The 24,247-nt window shown below is 46.1% G+C and overlaps 1 protein-coding gene across 18 annotated transcripts in view; it reads left to right on the forward strand.

Annotated features, from left to right (window-relative positions):
• Nucleotides 1–18,603, forward strand: part of Dock9 (dedicator of cytokinesis 9) — a 263,468-nt gene extending 244,865 nt beyond the window's left edge. For all 18 annotated transcript variants that reach the window (XM_052190600.1, XM_052190607.1, XM_052190606.1 and 15 more), the window contains 8 exons: nt 769–891; nt 3,315–3,428; nt 4,881–5,027; nt 9,034–9,244; nt 11,622–11,812; nt 13,669–13,769; nt 14,450–14,588; nt 17,046–18,603. In XM_052190600.1, coding sequence (XP_052046560.1) covers nt 769–891; nt 3,315–3,428; nt 4,881–5,027; nt 9,034–9,244; nt 11,622–11,812; nt 13,669–13,769; nt 14,450–14,588; nt 17,046–17,168 — 1,149 coding nt within the window. In that variant the 3' untranslated portion in view covers nt 17,169–18,603. The remainder of the gene's footprint in view (nt 1–768; nt 892–3,314; nt 3,429–4,880; nt 5,028–9,033; nt 9,245–11,621; nt 11,813–13,668; nt 13,770–14,449; nt 14,589–17,045) is intronic.
• Nucleotides 18,604–24,247: the final 5,644 nt, after the last annotated feature.

Raw genomic sequence — 24,247 nt, forward strand, 5'->3', positions numbered from 1 at the left:
TGATGAGCTGGTGGCTGTGGCTAAGAAAAAGATGATTAGTATGATTAAGCCAAAGACAGTGTTGCCTCCAAACTCCAAGAGCTCCACAGAAAGCAGGGAACTGTGGAAACTTCTGTAGGAGGCAATTGCCAAAGGAAAGAAGGACGGATGTTGAGGAAACAGACCTAGGTCCTACCACACACCATTCCTGGATAACTTCAGGACGTTTAGTTGGAGTTGAAGTCAGGCTTAGCAATGCTCCAAGTCTCAACATCGTCAGAAAGGAAATTGTTCGTCAGAAAGGAAAGCTAATGACAAGAGCTGAGAGCTTGTGGGAGCCTACTAGTGTCTCCTTTCTATAACTTCTCGAAAAGTTTTATGTATATGAGGTGTATAGGAATGTGTATCCCAGATATACAGTGCCCACAGAGGCCAGAAGAAGGGATCAGAGTCCCCAGAGCATCAGGTACAGACTGTTGTGAGCTGCCCAGTGTAGGTACTGAGAACAGGACCTGGGTCCCTTTCAAGAGTAGTGAGTGCTCCCAACTGCTGGGCCACCTGGGACCCAGCTAGTCTACCTGTTTAGTTCTTGCATGTAAACATGATGTGGGGAAGAAAGTCCCCTTAAGGAACATGGTGTACAGAGTTGTTACATTCATGGAATTAGTGCTTAAAAATTAAGCATTATAAATTCCACTGCAAGCAGCCTTTGGGTTGTACATTCCACAAGGAATGCAATGGCAGGTTCTCCATAATCTCTCCTGGCCCCGGCCCTTCCTCTTTGATCAGGATGTACTGATGGAGCTACTGGAGCAGTGTGCAGATGGACTTTGGAAGGCGGAGCGCTATGAGCTGATCGCTGACATCTATAAGCTTATCATCCCCATTTATGAAAAGCGGAGGGATTTCGAGGTATGTGACTGTCTTCCTGTCTGACACGCCCAGACCTCATGCAGAAGCCAGCAGCTGCCTTTGCAGTGATGCCCAGGTGGACACCCACATGCCACAGTTACTTCAGTGGTGGTCACCAGTCACTGTCTATAAAGATTGTCAGACTTCCACACCCAGGCCTCCCCTATGTCTTAAACTGCTAGGGTCTCATCCCAACACCAAACTTTGGATAAGTTTCCCCAGAGTTCTATGATTTCCAGGGTTCAGAAGTCAACCGTTGCAGAACATGAAAAGCAGAGGCTGCCTGGCATCGGAGAGTTTTCTCCACTACTGCATGTCAGCCTGGGAGTAGATTCCACAGTGGGTGCTCATTTTAGACAGAAAAGGCTGCAATCCAGAAATGATCACTGTGACTTACACAGTCAGAATATATTCCCGGGACTGAGGAGATAGGCTGGTCAGTAAAGCGCTTGCCCCGAGAGCCCTAGGACCCACATAGAAAAGCTGGGTGTGGTGACACATGGCTTCCAGTACTGGAGAGAGAGAGAGATGGGTGAACTCCTAGAGCGCACTGGCCACTCAGCGTTACCTCCTTGATGAGTTCTGAGCCAATGAGAGACCCTGTCTTTAAAAACAAAAGGTGGAGCAGGCCTTGAGAATACCACCTGGGCTAGTCCTCTGGTTTGCACATGTACACACATGCACACCTATCACCCTTACAGACACATGCACACCTCACACGCTTATACACACACCTCCCATCCTTACGCACACACAGATGCACATCTCCCACCCCTACACACATGCACACCTCCCACCCTTATACACACACACACAGATGCACATCTCCCACCCATACACACACATGCACACCTCCCACCCTTATACACACACACAAATGCACATCTCCCACCCATACACACACATGCTCACCTCCCACCCTTATACACACACACACACAGATGCACATCTCCCACCCATACACACACATGCACACCTCCCACCCTTATACACACACACAGATACACATCTCCCACCCATACACACGCATGCACACCTCCCATCCTTATGCACACACAGATGCACATCTCCCACCCATACACACACATGCACACCTCCCACCCTTATACACACACACAGATGCACATCTCCCACCCCTACACACACATGCACACCTCTCACCCTTATACACACACACAGATGCACATTTCCCACCCATACACACACATGCACACCTCCCACCTTTATACACACACACAGATGCACATCTCCCACCCCTACACACACATGTACACCTCCCACCCTTATACACACACACACAGATGCACATCTCCCACCCCTACACACACATGCACTCCTCCCACCCTTATACACACACACACAGATGCTCATCTCCCACCCATACACACACATGCACACCCCAACCCCTCCACACACACATGCACACTTCTCACCCTTACACATGCATGCCTCCCACCCCCACCCTTATACACGCACACACATGCACACTTCCAATCCTTATACACACATATATATCCCCACCCTTACACATACATGTACACTCCCATCCTTACACACACACACACACACACACACACACACACGCACACCCCCACGCTTACACAAATGCTATCTCCTACCCTTACACACTCATGCATACCACCCACCTTTACACACACATGTACACCTCTTACTCTTACACACATGCACACCTTCTTTTACACACACATGCACACCTCCAATCCTTATACACACATGTACATCCCCACCCTTACACATACATGCACACTCCCATCCTTACACACACATATGCTCATCTCCTACCCTTACACACTCATGCATACCACCCACCTTTACACATACATGTACACCTCTTACTCTTACATACATGCACACCTACCTTTATATACACATGCACACCCCTACCCTTACACACACATGTACACTTCACACTCTTACACACTCATGCATACCTCCCACCCTTACACTCACATGTACACCTCACACTCTTATACACATACACACCTCCTACCCTTACACACTTATGCATACCTCCCATCCTTACACATACATGTATACCTCAGACCCTTATACACACATGCATGCCTCACACCCTTACATACACATGTACAACTCACACCCTTACACACATGGACACCTCACACCCTTACACACATGCACACCTTCCTTTCACACTTATACACACATGCACACCTTCCACTTTTATACACACATGCATGCCTCCCACCCTTACACACACACATGGACACCTCCCACCCTCACACACACATACATATGTATACCTCCCTCCCTTACACACACATGCAGTGAATTTTTTTCTACTCCAAGTTAAGGTATTTACAGCTGCATCATCACACTTACTATGTTAAAGTTTATTCTTTTATTTGCAAATAAGAAGAAATGTGCTCTACTCTGCTTTTCAGAGACTAGCCCATCTGTATGACACACTGCACCGTGCATACAGCAAAGTGACCGAGGTCATGCACTCAGGCCGCAGGCTCCTGGGGACCTACTTCCGGGTGGCCTTCTTTGGACAGGTGAGCCTTTCTGCCATTCAGTAGGCTGTTCCTCATCCTCTTCCTTCTGGTAAAGTGGTATCTTGGGAATTTTTGTTCCATAAATGCTAATGTGATGAACTTGTCATATGTACTGTGGTTCTTATCTTCCTCCGTAGTAAACTCTCTGCTTTTTTTTTTTCCTTTCTTCCTCTCCTTCCTTTATTACTTAAGGCAGCGGTAAGTTCCTTCTCCCTTAGGAATTCTTAGCATCATCTTTTGTTCTTCCCACATGGTTTGCAAGTTTCCTTTTCAAGTCTTGTATGTATACTGTCTAGTCATTTCAAACTCCAAAAAGAAAATTAACATTTTGTTCCATTCACAGAAATCATCAGTTTGCTCACACATCATCAGTATTGCATGTTTTAAACCACAGTTCAGACCTCCTTTGTGCCTGTGTACCTCAGTGTTTCATACACCGTCTGCACAGGCGCTTACCATCATAATCCTTGGGCAGCCCTGCCAGAGGGGGGTTATTCAAACTTAGGTTTTAACCTCAGGCTCTAACATTATTAAATGCAATACATTATCATTCATTTTACTTAGGGTGTGTGGTTTTTCTGTGAGCACTTTATAACCTTCAATTTCTTCTGTTATTGTCTTTTATAACTTTATAGCAATACCAGTTTACAGACAGTGAAACAGATGTGGAGGTAATTACAGTAAATGCTTCTAAAGCAAGTAACCTTAGTGAAGTAACTGCCTCTAAACTCCCAGTTTGATGTGGACTGTTTGTTTGTTTCATGTGGCCTGGTTTTTTTTTGTTTTTTGTTTTTTGGGGTTTTTTTTGTTTTTGTTTATATATATTGTGTTTTTTATACCATTTTCTTTGCTGTTACTTCAGATGAGAAACTTTTTGAGCATTAATTTCAAATATTAACCCCCCAATCTGGACATTTTAATTTTCCACCTTTTTCACTTCCCAGACAGTTTTGAAGCTGTGGGCACACATGATTGGCACTGCACCAGTAATGGCTAGCTGTCATGAAAGCATTTTCTAATTCTGTGCTATTGACCTTCAGTGGTCTCTGTCAACACTCAAGCCCAGTCAAATTCACTCGAACTTTATGTCCTTTTTGCCCGATCTACTCCAGACCTGATGTGTGTCCCTGGTGTGTCACACACGGCTGGTTGTGTCTCTGTGTGCCCTGCCTTTGGGAATGTGAAATAGGATTGACTCCCATTAAACAGAGAGCATGATGTCTCAGACCCCAAATCATGCATTTCACCCAACACCTGGTGGGGTCGAGAGTCTGCCCGTGTGTTTCCTTTGTCTTTGCACCTTGACTCTGCGTTAGAGCCCTCCCTCCCCCCGTGTGGACGGCCTGTTTAAGTGGGTTTCCCGTGGAGACTCATTTTCTGTTCCTGTTTTTCACTGTTGTGGTCAGCTGCTGGCACACTCAGGGACGCCACTAACTGTGCTCGTCCTCACAGGGATTCTTCGAAGATGAAGACGGGAAGGAGTACATCTACAAAGAGCCGAAGCTCACGCCTCTGTCAGAGATTTCTCAGAGACTCCTTAAACTTTACTCAGATAAATTTGGTTCTGAAAATGTCAAAATGATACAGGATTCTGGCAAGGTACGACCATGGTCCGATAAGTTTCATAGCAATTTTTTAATTTACATGATTGGCTGTTGAGTATGTGTTCACAAATGTGAAAGGGAGGGGGAAGGTAAGGAGAGTTGTCCTTGAGTGACAGGTGTGTTTTCTTCCCCTAGTAATTGCCTGTCTGTTTTTCATTGCATAATTTAGCTGAGAATGGGGCAAATGCTGTGTCCCCAGGACTCTGTAGGCTGAGGCAGGAGGATCACACCTTACAAACTAGCCTAAGCTAAGTAGTAAGGCCTAGTCCCCCAAAAACCCAGAAACAAAAGTGTCCTCCTTTACCACTTAATTGCTTACCAGAAAACCGACTCAGCCATGATCTGTCGAAGATGGCGCCAAGGCTGTCCCCCACCCTACCTGCCTGTAGCAGGCGTCTGTGACTTGACTGCATCCCTGGTGGGTAAAACTCAGACCAAGTAGGTCACTCTCTAGCCCAAGTGACTGAGCAGTGAGACTGCTTTCTTTAGAGTGGCCTCCCTCTGATGCTTGGCTCTCAGGAGGACGCTTCCCACACCCACACAGTTGTCCTAAGCACTCATGTAGCCCACCCTGTCCAGACGATGACCAGGAAGCTGGGCGACCTCCACTTCCCAAGCCAAGCCAAAGGCATACCTTGTTCCTTGTTCCTCACATTTTAAAGATGTTCTGGTTTTAACTAAAAGGAATGGGGTGAAGGGTTCTGCTGCCGGATGTGACAGCTGCCCAGACTCCAGCAGCTGGGATGGCTGAGAGGAAGATGGTGAGTTCAAGGTCAGCCTGACCTGTGTAGCCAGGCCTTCCCTGTCTTTAAAAAACCAAAATCCAGCCCATGCTTTGTCTTTCCAACAGTGACGAGCTCTGCTTCTTTCTAAAGGAGGAATCATAACTCTTTATTCCTGAGTCCTCTGCTGGCCGCCCAGAGTTTAGCATTCACTCCCCAAGAGCCCTCATTTTCTCCAGTCTCACGCTCAGACAAATAAGTAGGGAGCTATGGAAAGCAGCAGGGTCGGCTTCAGCTGGATTCTGGATGGGGCAGAGGACAGGGCAGTCACTCCCTCGCTCCTCTGTTTGCAGGCTCCTGCTTTGACTGAACTAGTGGACTGCTGATGTTTCCAGACCAGTTTTCCTAGAGGCTGATCCTCTGTTGTAGGAAAGGGGTAGAGGAGACTCACCTGGCCGCCTCGGCGATTTGGGGCTTCTTGCCCCTTGCTCCTCCCACCATCATCTTGGGGTTCCATGTTGGTCCTCTGTGGGCTTCTCGGGACTGTGCTGATTTCTGTGTACATTTCTTGTAGAGTCCTGAGTTAGCACAATCCACTCCACCAAGACCAGTGACACCTCCAAAAGGCAGTCTCTGAAAGCTCACTAAAGCTAGAGAGATGGCTTAGTGGTTAAGAGTGCTGAGTGCTCTTCCAGAGGTTCTGAGTTCAATTCCCAGCAACCACATGGTGGCTCACAACCATCTGTAATGGGATCCAATGCCCGCTTCTGGTGTGTCTGAAGACAGCAACAGTGTACTCAAACAAAAGCTCACTAAAATATCTCCCTGCACCTGCCCTCCCCTGAGTTCGTTCCTGTGGTCTGATACTTGATGTTGTGTTAAGCTAGTGGCATAAGGAAACAAAGCATCATGTCTTACAAGGCATCCCAGGCCTTAATCATTAAGAACCACCACCCAGGGGCCTGATAGATGTCTCTGTGGTTAAGAGTGGTGGCTGACCCCGCAGAGGACCCAGTTCAATTCCTAGCACCCACACAGTGGTCCACAGCTACCTGTAACTCCTGTTCCATGGAATCTGATGCCCTCTTCTGACCCCCACAGAGACCAGGCACATATGTGGTGAACAGAGAGGCATGCAGGACAAAGCATTCATACAATAAAAGAAAAATGAAGATACAATTTAAAAACAACAACAACAAAACCTTCCAAATGGATCAAGTTGCTTTGCCCAGTTTGGCTTCTTCTGGGAACAGTACTGTGAGAGCCGAGAGGCAGCTTCCAGGTCCAGCTCTCCATCCAGGCTCCAGGTCTTCCCCTTGCCCATTTACAGTGTGGCCAGATGGAGCTGCCCTGTTAGTGAACCCTCTTCCTGTCAGCCACCAGTGCTCCCTCTCTACAGCCCGTACATGCCAGCAGCCATGATGCACCTAGAGAGTGGAGAGGCACACCCAGAACCAGGCAGGCAGCCTCGTCCTCCGTGCCTTGAATTGATTTTGCTAAAGAAAGTCAGCTTTATTTAATCCATTCAAATGCAATTGTGTGATGGCCAAGCCAGGGAGATGCTGAGTGGGTGAAGGACTTGCACACAGGCCCAAGAGTACAATCTCTGGATCCCACGAGGTACCTGGAGAAAACCAACCACAGAGAGCTGGTCCCTGAGCTCTGCATGCATGTGCCGAGGCACACATGTACCCGCATACACATATACCTGCGCGCACACACACACACACACACGAAGCACAAATGGACAATTACATAAATAAAAAGTACGATTATGGTAAAGTTCTATGGATTTTTTTTAACCTTGGACACTAGACACTTTTGTGCTGACATTTCCAGTCTTTGTCTAAGTGTATGCAGAAGGTGAAAGCGTCCAGCTGCTTTCCAGTCCCCTAGCACTCCGCACGACGTTACTTCCATGGCCGTTTTTCTGCTCTGGGTTAAATACCATTAGAACGTGCAGAATCGATTTGTCTCCCTAATGGAAATCAATTCTTGTCTCTCTGTGGAGTGTGCCTGTTTAATTCCTGTCGTGTGTGAGATACCAGAGGACCACCGGCTCCTATGCTCTGTCACAGAATTGTTCAAGTGCTGGGTTAATCAGAAAGGAAAGTTACTAATTGTAAATTAGGTTAATCTGCACTTGTGTTAAATGAATTCATCTGCAGCTGGCAGCATCTCACTTAATCAGACAACAAGTTAATATTAATTTAGGGCCTAACATTTGATCCTTATTTTTTAAATAAACCTTTTTTTTCTAGCCAAGTACATATTCGGGGAGTGGGGGGCTAGAAAAGGGGAAATCATTTGAAATGTAAATAAAAAATATAAATAAAAAAATTTAAAAAAAAGATGATAGTCATAAGGATGATCCACTGTGACTCACCAAGTCATACTTCTGTAAAAAAAAAAAAAAAAAGTAGTTTAAAAATAAATAAATATTAAAATGGAAAAATCCAGACTAAGGCAGGGAAGAGGGGTAGACCCTGAGCAAGAAAACTACCAGGGTTTCCTCAAAATTTTCCTCAGCATCATGGAAAAGAAATAAGAGGTTTCTAGATTAATCAAGAGTAAAGAGGCAAGCTGGTGCGGTGACTTACACTATATAATCTCCATCACCTAGGAAGTGGACACAGGAGGATTAGGGGTTCAAAGCCACACTGGGCTGCATGAGACCCTGTTGAAAGCAAGGTGGGTGGGTGGGTGGGGGGATGGGAAAGGAGAGAGGGAGTGAGGGACAAAAAAACAGTCACATAAATGTGAGGTGTCATCATTGATTAGACTCTGTCTGTCTAGACACTTCTGAGGGAGTTAGACTGCTTGAGTAGAAGTGTTGTCTGGTACCATAATGCATTGTGTTTATAGAGAAAAGTGTTCTCACTTTTAGGGAAAAGGTAGGTGGTATGTCGTGATGTGTGGTGTTTGATATGTGCACACATGCATGATGCGTGTATACATTTATATGTAAAGCAAGGTATATCGACACGTGGATAAAGATGCTATAATGAAACCCATTACCTTGTTTGCTAACCTAAAAGGTCAATTTAGAACTGTCTCCACACATTCGTGTGTGCTTATATACTTGTACGTGTATACAAATCTTCTTGAAACAAATGCAGCAGTGTGGTAGCAGTGTTGGTCCTGGTGCTAGACACATGGGCATTCTTTTACCACTTTTTGCAACCTTGCTAAATTTTTCTCAAGATGTTTTCTAATTAGAAGTTTAGACTAGGAAGGTCCCCAGGGACAACATCTGACTTGTTGGTTATTGGATTAAAGGTCAACCCGAAGGATCTGGATTCCAAGTTTGCTTACATCCAGGTGACCCACGTGACCCCATTCTTTGATGAAAAGGAGTTACAAGAGAGGAGAACAGAGTTTGAACGATGTCACAACATCCGGCGCTTCATGTTTGAGATGCCCTTCACCCAGACTGGGAAGAGGCAGGGTGGCGTGGAGGAACAGTGTAAGCGACGGACCATCCTGACAGGTGAGCCTTCCTCTCGCTGAACCCACGCTCTCCCAGAATAGCGCTGTGTGGTTACTGAAAATAAACCAAAGGCACTGGCTCAGTGGCTGAAAGCATGTTCTGTTCTCCTACAAGGCCGAGGTTCAGTTCCCAGAGCACCCACAAGGTAACTTACAAACATCTGTAAAACTCTAGTTGCAGAAGTCTGAGGGGTTTGACGCTCTTTTGCCTTCCTCTGGCACCCGGCATGCACAAAGTGCAGATACATCCAGGTAGACAAAAGACTCATAATGTAAAAATAAGTAAGTCCTAACAAATTAAAGTAAGCAAACTCAGGATACGGGGCAGAGAAATGGCCCAGCAGTCAAGAGTGCTTTACTGCTCTTCTGTGAGGTTCCCAGCACCCACAGCAGGCTGTGACAGTTGCCTGTCCCACCCTCTCCACCAGTTCACACCCTTTTCTAGCCTTGTCAGGTACAGATGTGCTCATATACATACTTGCCCATAGACACACACATACATACAAATACACATAGACACTTTTGTGCTCACACATGCTCAAGGTAAAAATAAAATTAAAAATAAACTCAAGACAACATCATACAGCATATTTTTTTACAGTGTATGTGAGAGAAATGAGATGAAGGTTTTAAAACACACAGATGCTTAGATTTGTAACGTTCCCCACTCTTCCATTTAAGAAACTGTGCAATGCATTAGCCACATTGCTATCTTAGCACACATTTGGTTTCCCTAATGCACACCCGAGTGGCAGATCCTCACCAACTAAGAAAACTTTCTAGATGGTACGTTCTTGTGATTACCAGTTTCAGTGCTATCTGTACAGCGATAACAACCTCACTTTTGGTTTCTTAAATCAGCATTACTCAGAGTTTGTTCCCGAGCCACCAAGGTCAGCCACTCCTGGGAATTTGAACTGAAGATTCCCAGCCTCTACCCACCCCACCCCTAAATCTGCTGAATCAGAAACTAGGGCTGGTACCCAGGCTCCTGTGCCTGCAAACACTCCATGGATTCCGGGTGCATGCTCAGAGCTGGTAACTTCTGCTCTAGGGGCAAAACCCCAGCTCACTGCTGAGCTGGGTATTTACCCTTATCATGAATCTTGATTCATAACAGGGTGTTCTCCCTGGGCACATACTCTTCCGGTTACTCTTATGGTTCCCATTTGTTACAGAACCATTTTAGATTAGATAAAGAATGTAAGCTGAGCTCTGTCACCACAACAGGACAAAGAGTAACTGGCTTCGGAAAGAGATACAACAGACACATCCACATTGGTTCTGAGAATAGCTACTCTCCACACCTTAAGGGCTGAGCAAGTTGAGTGCCTGGTGTGGGGCTCCTACAGACCTGGGTCATATCTCACTGTGTGAGCTTGGAGAGATTTCCAAACATCCCTGTGCCTTCATCTCGTTGTGTTAAATAATCCTGTAAAGTACTGACAGGAGAGGAAAGAGTGTGCTTGGGGTAGCCAGGCCTTACCTGCCTCTACTTCCCTCTTCACTCTCCTCCCCATGCCCTGCATAAACTCTGTTCTATACTATACCTTGTCGTGTGGCTGGTCCCGCAGGGGGAAGGGATGCCTCAGCATGGGCTGGCAGAGGCGCCCCTTCCCGCACACCTCACTGCACATCCACCAAAACATATTCCCTCTCCCCTTATCTTTTTATAAACGCATCAATCGGTATTTTAGGTTTAGAAAAAATTGTCATGTGCTTCAACTTTCTTCAGAGGAAAGTGAATTTTCTCAAATATATCTTATGCCACTGTTTTTTTTACGTGATCTCAACACTGGTCAGTGTTTTAGAAGCCATCTGATCCTATCAGTATGAACCTCACAGCTGCCGAAGAGGATCAGGGCATGTATAGATCAGAAAGTGAACAAAGAGTAATGATTTTTTTTTCAAAGACATACTTTGCATGTTCAAGGGATAGCAAGTCACCAGTTCTGTTTGCCTTATGATACGCTCCATCATTAAACATGTTAAAGGGCCAGAGAGAGGGCTCAGTGGCTAAGAACACCAGCTGCTCTTGCAGAAGACCTGGGTTTGTTTCCCAGCACCCACAGGGTGGCTCACAACACCTGTATCTCCAGTTCAGAGGATAGGGTGCCTTCTTCTGGCCTCTGTGGGCAACACGCACACATAGTACACAGACATGCATGGAAGCAAACCATTCGTACATAGAAAGCTAGAGGTAAATAAAACCTTCAGCATACAGTATTAAAAAGGAAGAGGGAGTCCCAGCTCCAAGAGTATTAGCATAGAATGTTGGCAAGTGTTTTACCTATGAAATAGGAATGATAATTATTTTCCCTCAGCAGCAGCAAAGATGTTTAGACTCTGGCCTAACCCTCTGCTCTGTTCCTCTGCAGCAATACACTGCTTCCCCTATGTAAAGAAGCGGATCCCTGTCATGTACCAGCACCATACTGACCTGAACCCCATTGAGGTGGCCATCGATGAAATGAGCAAGAAGGTGGCCGAGCTCCGACAGCTGTGCTCCTCCGCTGAAGTGGATATGATCAAACTGCAGCTCAAACTGCAGGGCAGTGTGAGCGTCCAGGTGAGCGCAGGAGCCCCTGCAGGGCAGTGTGAGCATCCAGGTGAGCGCAGGAGACCCTGCAGGGCAGTGTGAGTGTCCAGGTGAGCTCAGGACACCTCACAGGACAGTGTGAGCATCCAGGTGATCCCAGGAGACCCTGCAGGGCAGTGTGAGTGTCCAGGTGAGCGCTGGAGCCCCTGCAGGGCAGTGTGAGCATCCAGGTGAGCTCAGGAGACCCTTCAGGGCAGTGTGAGTGTCCAGGTGAGCTCAGGAGACCTCACAGGACAGTGTGAGTGTCCAGGTGAGCGCTGGAGCCCCTGCAGGGCAGTGTGAGCGTCCAGGTGAGCACTGGAGCCCCTGCAGGGCAGTGTGAGCATCCAGGTGAGCGCAGGAGCCCCTGCATGGCAGTGTGAGTGTCCAGGTGAGCTCAGGAGACCTCGCAGGACAGTGTGAGTGTCCAGGTGAGCACTGGAGCCCCTGCAGGGCAGTGTGAGCATCCAGGTGAGCGCAGGAGACCTCACAGGACAGTGTGAACATCCAGGTTAGCTCAGGAGTCCCCGCAGGGCAGTGTGAGCATCCAGGTGAGCTCAGGAGACCCCACAGGGCAGTGTGAACATCCAGGTTAGCTCAGGAGTCCCCGCAGGGCAGTGTGAGCATCCAGGTGAGCGCAGGAGCCCCTGCAGGGCAGTGTGAGTATCCAGGTGAGCTCAAAAGACCTCACAGGACAGTGTAAGCCTCCAGGTGATCCCAGGAGACCCTGCAGAGCAGTGTGAGTGTCCAGGTGAGCTCAGGAGACCTCACAGGACAGTGTAAGCCTCCAGGTGATCCCAGGAGACCCTGCAGAGCAGTGTGAGTGTCCAGGTGAGCTCAGGAGACCTCACAGGGCAGTGTGAGCATCCAGGTGAGCTCAGGAGACCTTTCTGGACAGTGTGAGTGTCCAGGTGAGTGCAGGAGACCCCGCAGGGAAGCGTGTCTGCTGGACACTCATTAGGGCTACCCTGACTTTTTAGTGACTTGGAGAATGTTGATTCCTGGTTGCCAAGATACTCTTAAACCTTAAGATGGATACCATTAGGCTTTCGCATAAACCATTGGTTTCAGTTTCCATGAAAATTGCATCTGAAAAAATACCTTGAGTTTCACCCTCACCTTGGTTGTGTTTTGTTTGGTTTTGTTTTGTTTTTTAATCAGAAGGTCTTTGTTTTGATTTAGCCCAATCAAGTATGCTGGTAACACTTTTAAAATTCATTTCTTTTTGAGGATTTCATATATGAAACGGGATTTACATCATCCTTCCCAGCTCCTCCCATGACCCCTTCATTCCTCCTCAGATTCAGGATCCCTAAGTTTTAAATTCTCTCTCTCTCTCTCTCTCTCTCTCTCTCTCTCTCTCTCTCTCTCTCTCTCACACACACACACACACACACACACACACACACACACAGAGAGAGAGAGAGAGCCTGCTGAAACAATTCAGTGTTGTTCGTGTGTGTGTGTGTGTGTGTGTGTGTGTGTGTGTGTGTGTGTGTGTGTGTGTGTTTAGGGCAGACCTGTTGGGACTGGATAACCTGTCAGGGGCTTATCCCCTGAAAAGAAGGAGTCTTCCTCTCTCAGTGCCTGTAGCTCTTCATCTAGGGTGGGGCCCCGTTGGTGTTGGCTTGTCTCTTCGTGTGTCGTTTCTCAAGTCTGATTTTAGACAATCACACTGTTGGGATTTTGACAGGGACACTACTGGTAGTTTTATTGATTGATTGATGATTGATTGATTGATTGTCCTTTTAGAGAAACCCATAGCACATGTGGTGACACCTGTAATGATGCATATGTTGTTTGTGAAACTTTATCAAGCTATAGACTTAAATGTTGTTTTTACCCAGGTCAATGCTGGTCCACTGGCATACGCCCGAGCCTTCCTCGATGACACCAACACAAAAAGATACCCTGACAATAAGGTGAAGCTGCTGAAGGAAGTTTTCAGGTAAAGCCTACTCAGTTTCTCTTTAGGAAAGTTCTCCATCTTGCTTTGTCAGGCATCAATGGGAGGAGAGGCCCTCGGTCCTATGAAGGCTCAATAGATGCCCCAGTGTAGGGGAATCGAGGGCAGGGAGGTGGGAGTAGGGTGGGTGGAGGAACACCCTCATAGAAGCAGGGGGAGGGAGGATGGGATGGGGTGAAACTAGGAAAGGGGATAACATTTGAAATGTAAATAAAGAAAATATCCAAAGGGGGGGGAAGAAAGAAAGTTAGCCGTCTTTCTATGGTTGTCGACTTAACATTAAACATTACTAAAACAAACAGCTGAGGCAGTTCGCTTATAAAGGAGGAAGGTTGCTGAGCTCATACCCCGAGTTTGAGATTGTTTAGGGCCTGTGGTGAGGAGCGTGTAGCAAGTGTCTGTATACCAGCCAGGAAGCATGGAGACTGAGGAAGGGTCTCAAGTCCTACAGTCCCTTCACGGGCATGTCACCAGCACCCTTCAGACCTCCCGCTGTGTCCCACCTCCAAAAACCCAGCGATAGCACCACTTAGCAAAGGATGTTTAGGGGTGTTGCAGAGCGAAACCATAGCGCTCTGGTGTTCTGTTCTGGTGTGAGAGATGCCTCCAGCCGGCCCAACGCCTCCGTTCTCCATGCCTTTCTCCTCTCTCACCCCGCTCAGGCAATTTGTGGAAGCTTGTGGTCAAGCCTTGGCGGTAAACGAACGTCTGATTAAAGAGGACCAGCTGGAGTACCAGGAAGAGATGAAGGCCAACTACAGGGAGATGGCCAAGGAGCTCTCCGACATCATGCGTGAGCAAGTAAGTCCCACGATGACCTGGGCGGTATGTGGGGAGTGTGGGGTCTGACATACTCCTAATAGGAAGTGAAGCCTTCCAATAGTCCAGAATTACCATTTCTGAAACAAAAAGGTGTAACATACCATACCCTGCTGTAGGAACCCAGAGAAACAAGCAGCGGGTGCCCCTTGTCACCTTAGACAGTGAGGGAGGTGGGGGCAGAGTCTTTCTCTGCATTTCCTAGGCAGGAAAACCACATCCTTGCTGTGCTCATGGTTTCCTTAGATGGTACAGGGCTGATCAGCCTGGTTTCCTTAGGACTTCTTTTGTCATTTAAAAAAAAAGTGGGATTGTTCCTAGTGAACAGTTGTCACCCCAGGAGAACACACGGGGCTTCTTACTCCATGATTCTCCCAAGGCATCCTTCCCAAATGGCTTGTGCTTTCTGTCCTTCCTATGTGAATCCCCCATATGGTCCCAGCAGGCATCAGAGGACATCTCCGGCCAGGGTGTCAAGCAGACATCAAAGGGCAACATGCAGAGCAAGTCCAGTTACTGTACCTATTATATTAACTCCTGGCTCTCACGCCCTGTCCGTCACCTGAGTAATATCTCTGGCCTTGCAGGATGGAGGCTGGGATTTTTTGTCAGCCTGCCTTGTCATGTGATAACTGAAAATTTCTTATTTTTTGAGAATTTCATATGTGGATACTATAATTATACCTACCTCCTCAATGCTTTCTCTCTCTCTCTCTCTCTCTCTCTCTCTCTCTCTCTCTCTGTCTCACACACACACACACACACACACACACAAGCACACTCTCACGTATACACACACTTTCTCAAATTCGTGGTTCCTTATTCTTTATTTACCGTTGTTACATATATTTGCATAAATTTGTAAATCCAACCTGCCAAGTTCATTTGGTGTTGCTACTATATGTGGTATTTAGAGTTGACACCTGGGATCAGAGAACCTGTCAGGGGAAGACAGATTCTCTCCTTGGCAGCCATTAACTGTCTCCAGCTCTTCATCCAAGGATGCTCTTGTGAGATTCCCCCCTCCACAGAAGCATGCCAGATACTGTTGTTGTTTCTCAGGTCTTATTTAGGCGGCTATGTTGTTATGATATCATGGGGCCACTTCCCTGTCGTACATAGAAGACCCCATTCTGCAGCAACAGCCCTCATCTTCTGGTTCTTTCACCCCTCTTCTGAGTGTTTGAGCCTCAGGTGTAGAGGGTGCGTGGGAGATGCATCATTTGGGGCTGTGCAGAGCTAACCTGATTATTTATTTGATCGTTAACAACCTTGCTTTTTTTCCCTCCTCCATGCCTCATGTGCTCAGATGGGATGGTAATACCATTATTTTATTTTTCTGATAAACTGTCTCCCCTAACCCAAGTCACGTATGGTTCTGATTGGGTTTGAGCAGCCATGGGTTTGTGCATGTGCAGTGGAAAGCCTCTCTTCTGAACATTTTTAAAAAGTAGAAAAACTGGAAATGATTAAAATCATTAATGTGTGAATAATTAAGCACAAAGGAGAGGAGGTGGGTGGGAACAAACTGCTGGAGAAAGCTTGAGATCTTTTCCTTGGCACCTCCAGATTCCTGTAGGACAGAGCACCTGACCAGTGGACACCAGGGGTCAGGACTAAGAAAAACAGAGCAGAGAGAGATGGGCTGGGTCAGTGGACACCAGGGGTCAGGACTAAGACAGACAGAGCAGAGAGAGATGGGCTGGGTCAGTGGACACCAGGGGTCAGGACTAAGACAGAGCAGAGAGAGATGGGCTGGATCTAGTAAGCTCCTAGACTGAGCAGAGAGTAACTGCAGAGGTCTCTAAACTCCGTGTTGTCTCCGCATCTGTGAAGATTAAACCCTTTGGAGCCCATGCACAGAAAGAAATGTGATCTAGCTTAGGTGCCTTTGGTCTTTCTGGAGCTGCATACGTCTGTTCTGAGTCTCCATGCAGCTAGAGATCAAATCATACCCCATCCTTTCCTGGTCTTATTTGCAACAAAGAGGCCAGTAAGTTTGTAAGACCTGAGAAAAGGAGATAGGAGAGAAAGACAAATAATCTAAATTCACTTCCAAAAGTTTTTTTTTTCAGGAGACAAGACTAGTTCCTGTCTCAGTGGAAGTGAGAGATAGACCTCAGATCCGGGAAGTCTAGAAGGCTCCCATTCATTAAGTTGTGAAGGAAACAAAGTGCATTCTTTTCAATGTTCTCCTTATGATCTGATTGGAAGATGAGCATTTGTAGATAAGCTAAGTCATCTATGCAGACTGCCAAAGCCCACGCCTAGCCACGTGCACGCCTAGCCACATGCGGGCCTAGCCACGTGCACGCCTAGCTGCACACACGCACACACCTTTCTGCAGAGCGACGGCTGGATAGGGAGTCATGATGTCACCTGAGGTGGCTGGCTGCCAGAGCATTGCACTTTAATAACACTGTCTTTCTGTACCTCGAGATTTTCCCCCTGGAGGAGAAGACAAGCGTGCTACCAAATTCCCTGCACATCTTCAACGCCATCAGCGGGACACCAACAAGCACAGTGGTTCAAGGGTTGACCAGCTCATCCTCAATTGTGTGATTTTACCTCATGAACCATGTGTGGGGACATGCTTTGTCATGTGCAAACTCAGGATGACTTCCAGAGCTAATCACTGGTGTGGCCAAGCACAGGAAGAAGCCATGGGGAATGGGAGAGAGAAGGAGCCTGGACTGTGATATTTAATAGCAGATTTTATAGGAGTCGGGGGGGGGGGGGAAGGTGCACATATTTTTTTAAATCTCACTGGCAATATTTAGTTTTCCTCATGTCTTAACAGGTATATGTGGATACTCTTGAGCTGCAGTTCAATTTTATTCTTCTTACAGTATAGTATTAAAATAAATGGTCTAAAGGAAAAGAGGGAAAGTATGCCAGCTGTAGCAGGACAGCTGTAGCAGGTGTGCCGGACACCTGTAGCTGTAGCAGGTGTGCCCAGACAGCTGTAGCAGGTGTGCTGAGATACCTGTAGCAGGTGTGCCCAGACAGCTGTAGCTGTAGCAGGTGTGCCCAGACACCTGTAGCTGTAGCAGGTGTGCCCAGACACCTGTAGCTGTAGCAGGTGTGCCCAGACACCTGTAGCTGTAGCAGGTGTGCCTGGATACCTGTAACAGACACAGCAGCACTGAACCTGGGGCTGGGGACCAAGCTGGAAAAATCTTGAAAATATTTTTCTCCCTGGGGCACATTCAGGTTGAGTACCAAGAACTATTTTTGTGTCTAGTTTTGATGACTGAAGGGAATTGACTATTGTAATTTTTTACTAGTGAATGAGGAGACTTAGAGCCTTTATATTCATGCCTTGTGTTGACAACATGAGCACTTCAGAAGCTGAGTGTGAGCCTAAGCCTAGTCAGCAGCGTAGAACCAAAGGCCTGAACTAGCAGACACACCTATGCTAAAACCTAAAACCCCCGTGTACATACAGACTGTTAATACGGCCTCCTCGCTATGTCCACACTTACTACATTTCTAAACTCTTAATACATCAGTGTCCATGTCAAGTTTATCATTCGTGGCCCATTTGTGCTGTTCTCGGTATATGCAAACACATTGAACTTCACTGTTTATTCTTGTACATAAAAAGTGCAATATGGAGATGTATACACTCTTTGCTATATTAGGTTTATAAACTTTTAAAAAAAAATTCATCCTTTTGCCAAAATGGTGGACTAAGTGATTGGTAAACTCTAAACCCTGTGGTGAATGGAGGGTAATTTAAAGTTTTCACCATGTTATATTTTCTTTTAAGACTTTAATTTAGTAATTTTATATTTGGGAAAAAATAAAGGTTTTTAATTTAACTGGAATCACTGCCCTGCTGTAATTAAATATCCTGTAACCCCAAATGTATTAAAAATAACATTGCTGATTTTCTGGTAATAAATACTGAATGTTTGTTGTTTGGCAACCCTAAAAAAAGGACAGGGTACCTAGTGGTGAAATCTTCTCTAAAATAAAAAAGAGTGCAGATGGATACACTAAGTCGGCAGTTGTCAAAGCTGTGGTTGAGTGGCTGGAAATCCAAACACCAGTTCCCTGCTCTTCTGGAAGCTTCCATAATACAGATTTCAAAAGGCAGAGCTGGGAGTTTATGCTCTCAGAGGATGTGTGTGACTGCCTAGAGATGGGAAATACTTCAGTGTGGTTTCCCTCGCTTCAGCTGTGTCCAAGCTCATGGCTTCTCCCTGACTTGCTTTTGAGGGGAGCACTCTGGGATACAGTGGTTAGTTGTCTCTCCCAGAGATCCTTAGGCAGCTATGATGGTATACCCCACCCTCATCAAAGACTAAGGACCGTGTTGGGTGTGAACAGAGCTGAGGTGAAGCTGGAAAGAGAAACCAGAGATGGTAAAGGGTATGCTGACGCCCCAAAGTGTCTGGACTCAGAGCATCTGGAAAGCTTAGCGTAGGTCTGTCTCCGATACCCAACCCTGTGTCCTGGCCTCAACTCAAACACCATCACAGGTGGGATTAAGAGCCTTGTCATTGAGCTGCATTGACTAGTCATAAACACCTCATTTCGGAGTCATAAAATTCAAGTCATGAAAGGTAAGTAAAAGCCTAGAAAGAGTCCCTGGAAGATAAGATTGTTTGGAAGGTGGCCAAAACCTCACTCACTGCAAGAGTAGAGAAAGGAGCCTCTCTGTGTTGGCCATGACCACCCTAACATAGCTGAGGAAAAGCCAGAGGCTTTCGGGAATAGGAAGGGAGCCACTAGAGCAGAGGAGCACGGGGCAGTGGGAAGGTTAAGGAGGTTTCAATTGGCGGATGAAACATTTCATAAGTTCACATAAAATAGTTTAGTTTTCATGTAAGAGGACACATGGGGAAGGGGAGATGCTCATGGTATTTACGCTGCAAGTCTGACAGTCTAAGTCCAGCTCCTCAGAGCCCACATAAAGGTGAAGAGAGAACACCACGGTGTTGTCTCCAACCCCCATACGCATGCTATGACAAGCGTGCCTGTGTACACCACAAATGCACATAAATAATAGCAACTTTTAAAAATTATAAAATAGTGGTTTCTTAGGGAAGACTATTACTAATCACTAGTAAATTTTAGAGTAGTTAAAGAGATTGTAATTTTTTAGAGGTTTATTTATTTATTAAATGTAAGTACACTATAGCTGTGTTCAGACACTCCAGAAGAGGGAGTCAGATGTCATTACGGATGGTTGTAAGCCACAATGTGGTTGTTGGGATTTGAACTCAGAACTTTTGGAAAAGCAGTCAGTGCTCTTAACTGCTGAGCCATCTCTCCATCCTCTTAACCCCCCCCCCTTTTTTTTGAGACAGAGTTTCCCTGTGTAGCCCTGGCTGTCCTGGAACTCGCTGTGTAGACCAGGCTGGCCTCAAACTCTGAAATCTGCCTGCCTCTGACTCCCAAGTGCTGGATTAAAGGCATGCGTCACCACCGCCCGTAATTTTTTTTTAATTGGTGGGAAAGTATGCATGACAAAATTTGCCTGTTTGATCATTCACATGGACAGTCGGAGATGGGACATTCATGTTACAAAACCTTCACACCCATCCCCACATCTCTCTCGTCTTCCCAAACACAAACCGTATTATCCAGGGAACAATAACTTCTTAGTTCCCCTTTGAGAAGATTGATTTTTTTTTAAGTTACTATAAGATTAAAACTCTACATAGAGTTTTAGGGACACTTGATGCCTGGGAATTAGATTTCTGAATGGAAAAGTAGTGGCTGTGTGTAACCAGCCCAGACTGAAGAACTTATGAGTAAAAAAAAAAAAAAAAAAAAAACAAACAAACAAAAATAACCATGGGTAACGGTTTATTCACAGGGCAACTCCCAAGTGGAAAAACATTAACTTCTGCCAGAGAAGATGGCTTGTGCCAATAATCTCCTCACTTAAGAGGCAGACTCAGGAAGGTAGGTAGTGAGTGTAAGGATAGCCTGGGCTACACACATTTGATTGCCTTAATGAAGGGATCATTTATGTAAATGAGGCATGTCAACACAGAAAGTTGTATAGCTTTTTAAAAAAAATCACTAATTACAGAGTGATCTAGACAATCAACTTGTATACCAAAAGTCTACACACATTTAATGTATATAATCTGAGTCAGACAAATCTTTTTGTGGGGGGGAAATGGAGATGGATTTGGCTTGGCACACGCTAGTCTGTCACTGCTCAGCCTACCTATGCTTTTATATTTCAGGGTAAGAATAGTTAGCAGGAGTTCTGCCCTCTTAAAATTTTAAGAACACAAGGTCATGTTAGAAATGCCACAGGGAATAGGGTTGTAAGGCAGACTTATCCACTGCAGCTTTTTTATAGTTTGATTTCAGAACCAGCCTTCCAAACCTGTGATTTTTTTTCACCCACGAATTTAACCAAAAATATTTAAGAAAAATAGCTTCTATATGAAAAATGTGTGAACTCATTTCTTATCAATAGTTTGCACATACGATGGTTGATCTTGATCACCAGCCTGATTGGATTGAGAGTCACCTAGGCCATCAGTGAGGCACAGCCACCGAGGGGAAAGTCCCACCCTGAGGGTGGGTGACATGTGCAACCAGCAGGGCCCAAGTGGAACAAGTATGGAAACTAGGAAGGATCCCACCGTGCAGACAAGCCCTCGCTCCGTTCCAAGCTCTTCCACCACGGTCTGCCTCACCGGAGACCATGGAGCGCTGGCTGACGACCTCAGAAAGCATGAACCCAAATCCTCTCCACCTCGCTCATCTCTGTTCATAGCAGCTTTATTCATAATAGCGAGAAACTGGAAACAACCTAGATGTCTCTCATCTGAGGAATGGATACAGAAAATGTAGTACATCTACATAATGGAATACTACTCAGCTATTAAAAACAAGGACTTCATGAATTTTGCAAGGAAATGGATGGAACTAGAAAATATCCTGAGTGAGGTAATCCAGACCCAAAGGGACATGTGCAGTATGTACTCACTTATACATGGATTTTTGCCATAAATTACAGGATAGCTATGCTATAACCAACAGACCCAAATAAGCCAAATTAAAAAGGAGGGCACAGGGGAGGATGGTTGACTCTTTCTAAGAGGAAATAGATATCAGAGGTGGATAGAAGAGGGGAATGGGAGGGGAACGGGGCATGGGCGGGCTCATATCTAGGGAGAGCAGAGGAGAGAGAAGGAAGATCAGCTGGGGCTGGGGCAATCTCTAGGACATGCCAGAGACCTGGGGTGGAGAGAGGCCCTAGTGACTCTAGCTGAGACTCTTAGGAGTGGGAGATATGGATTCTATTATTATTGTTGTTGTTGTTATTGTTATTATTATGTTTGCTTTATTTACATTTCCTTATTGCCCCTCCAAAAACCCTCTATCCCATCCCCATCCCCCCACTTACTAAACCCCCCTCCCACTTTCCTGACCTGGCATTCCCCTACACTGGGGCATCAAGCCTTCAGAGGACCAGTGGCCTCTCCTCTCATTGATGTCTGACAAGGCCATCCTCTGCTACATATGCAGCTGGAGCCATGGGTCCTTCCATGTGTACTCTTTGGTTGGTGGTTTAGTCCCTGCAAGCTATGGGGGGGTTAGTACATATTATTGTTCCTCCTATGGGGCCGTAAACCTGCTCAGCTCCTTGGACTTTCTCTAGCTCTTTCATTGGGGGGCCCTGTGCTCAGAAAATTGCACATAGAACTACCTGAGGACCTAGCTATACCACTTCTGGGCATATACCCAGAAGATGGTCTAACATGTAATAAGGACAAATGCTCCACTATGTTCATAGCAGCCCTATTTATAATAGCCAGAAACTGCAAAGAACTCAGTTGTCCCTCAACAGAGGAATAAATATAGAAAATGTGGTTCATTTACACAATGGAATACTACTCAGCTATTAAAAACAATTAATTCATGAAATTCTTAGGCAAATGGATGGAGCTAGAAAATATCATCCTGAGTGAGGTAACCCAATCACAAAAGAACACAAAAGGTATGCATTCACTGATGAGTGGATATTAGCCCCAAAACTTGAAATACCCAAGATACAATTCACAGACCACATGAAGCTCAAGAAGAAGGAAGACCAAAGTGTGGATATTTTGAGAAGGGGGATCAAAGTACCCATGGCTCACAGCCAACCAATAGACTGAGATATGGATTCTGAAGTGACCACTTCCAATAGCCAGGCAGGAGTTTGCCTTGAGGCTCTGAGGAGATTTCCACCCAGACTTTTGAGCAGTACTGAAGCTGGTGAGACTTTGAGGAAGGAGTTAGTGCATTCCAGTTGTGTACAATACAGCAGCAGCATGTTAGGACTGTTATGCTCAGGTCTTCATCTGGAGAGTAAATACGATTTCATGTGTTCTCAAATGTCAAGATGGCAAGGGGCAGGTTTGGTATGACCACTCTTAATTTCCTCCTTGGTTGGATGGAGATACACCGAGATTAGTCAAGCACACTCTGGGTGGGCCTGTAAGCAAAAGTCACCCTGAAGGTGACTAGCACCATCCAAAAGGTAGAGCACTACAGACAAAGCCCACAGTGCAGGCATGCCCCTCTGCCTCCCGGTGGGAAGTCATAGGTTCTTCTGGGCCTTTCACTCTATCTTCCCGCCTTCCAGCAGTCTGAGCAACAATGGAGCCAGCTGACCACAGACTGAGCTTCAGCTACTGTGAGCCTAATAGAAGCTCTTATTATTACTTAAGCTTGCTGAGAGACTCATTCCTGTGTATTATACACGCCAGTCGCTCTCACACATCGCCCTCCCTAAACTACCTCCCAGCCCTGTCTGCTCCTTCCCACCCACTTCCCTACATATTTTATCTCACATCTGTTTGTTTTATGACCCACTGAGTGTAACAAGGGCCGTCTGTGTAGCCTGGGTTTGGAGCTGCCCACTGGAGCCTGGTAGGCTCAGAAGAGAGTATGCACCTGAAGACAGTGACTGTTCCTCCCCAAGAACCTATCAGTAGCTAGCAGTTCAGCAGCAAGGATAGGGCCCTGTTAGCCATCCCCTGTCTGTGATTAACAACTGATAAGGCCAGTCCTGAGTAGGCCCTGTCCCACTGACAGCAGCTGCCGTGAGTTCATAGTTGTAGGGATTTTACATGCTTAGAAAATAGCATTTGCAGCCTTCTCCGTATCTTTTAGCTTTTCTTTTTCTGACTCCCTCATGTGCAGCCTTAGATGGGGTGGTGAAAATGTCTTATTTAGGGATTAACTCAACTGTCACTTATTCTCAGCATCTTGAGCAGCCCCAAATCTGCATTTATCACCATTCACTGCAAAGAGAGACTTCTCTAAGGCTGAAGGTGGCTTTTGTCTGTGACCACGGCTTTCAACCTGAGGGTTGTGACCCCTTGTGAATCAAACTACTTCTTCACAGGGTCATATCTGATATACAGCATATCAGATATTTATATTATGATTCATAACAATAGGAAAATTATAATTATGAAGTAGGAATGAAATAATTTTATGGCCAGAGACCACCACACTATGAAGAACTCTATTAAAGGGTCACAGCATCAGGAAGGTTGAGAACCATTGGTCTATAGGTATAAACACATGACATTTACAGGACAGTTTGATGCTATGTTAATTTAGCAACATTAATAGTAAATTACCTCACTGGACTGTGGCATCCCCATGCA

This window comes from Apodemus sylvaticus, chromosome 8, assembly GCF_947179515.1.
Source record: "Apodemus sylvaticus chromosome 8, mApoSyl1.1, whole genome shotgun sequence".
NCBI lineage: Eukaryota > Metazoa > Chordata > Mammalia > Rodentia > Muridae > Apodemus > Apodemus sylvaticus.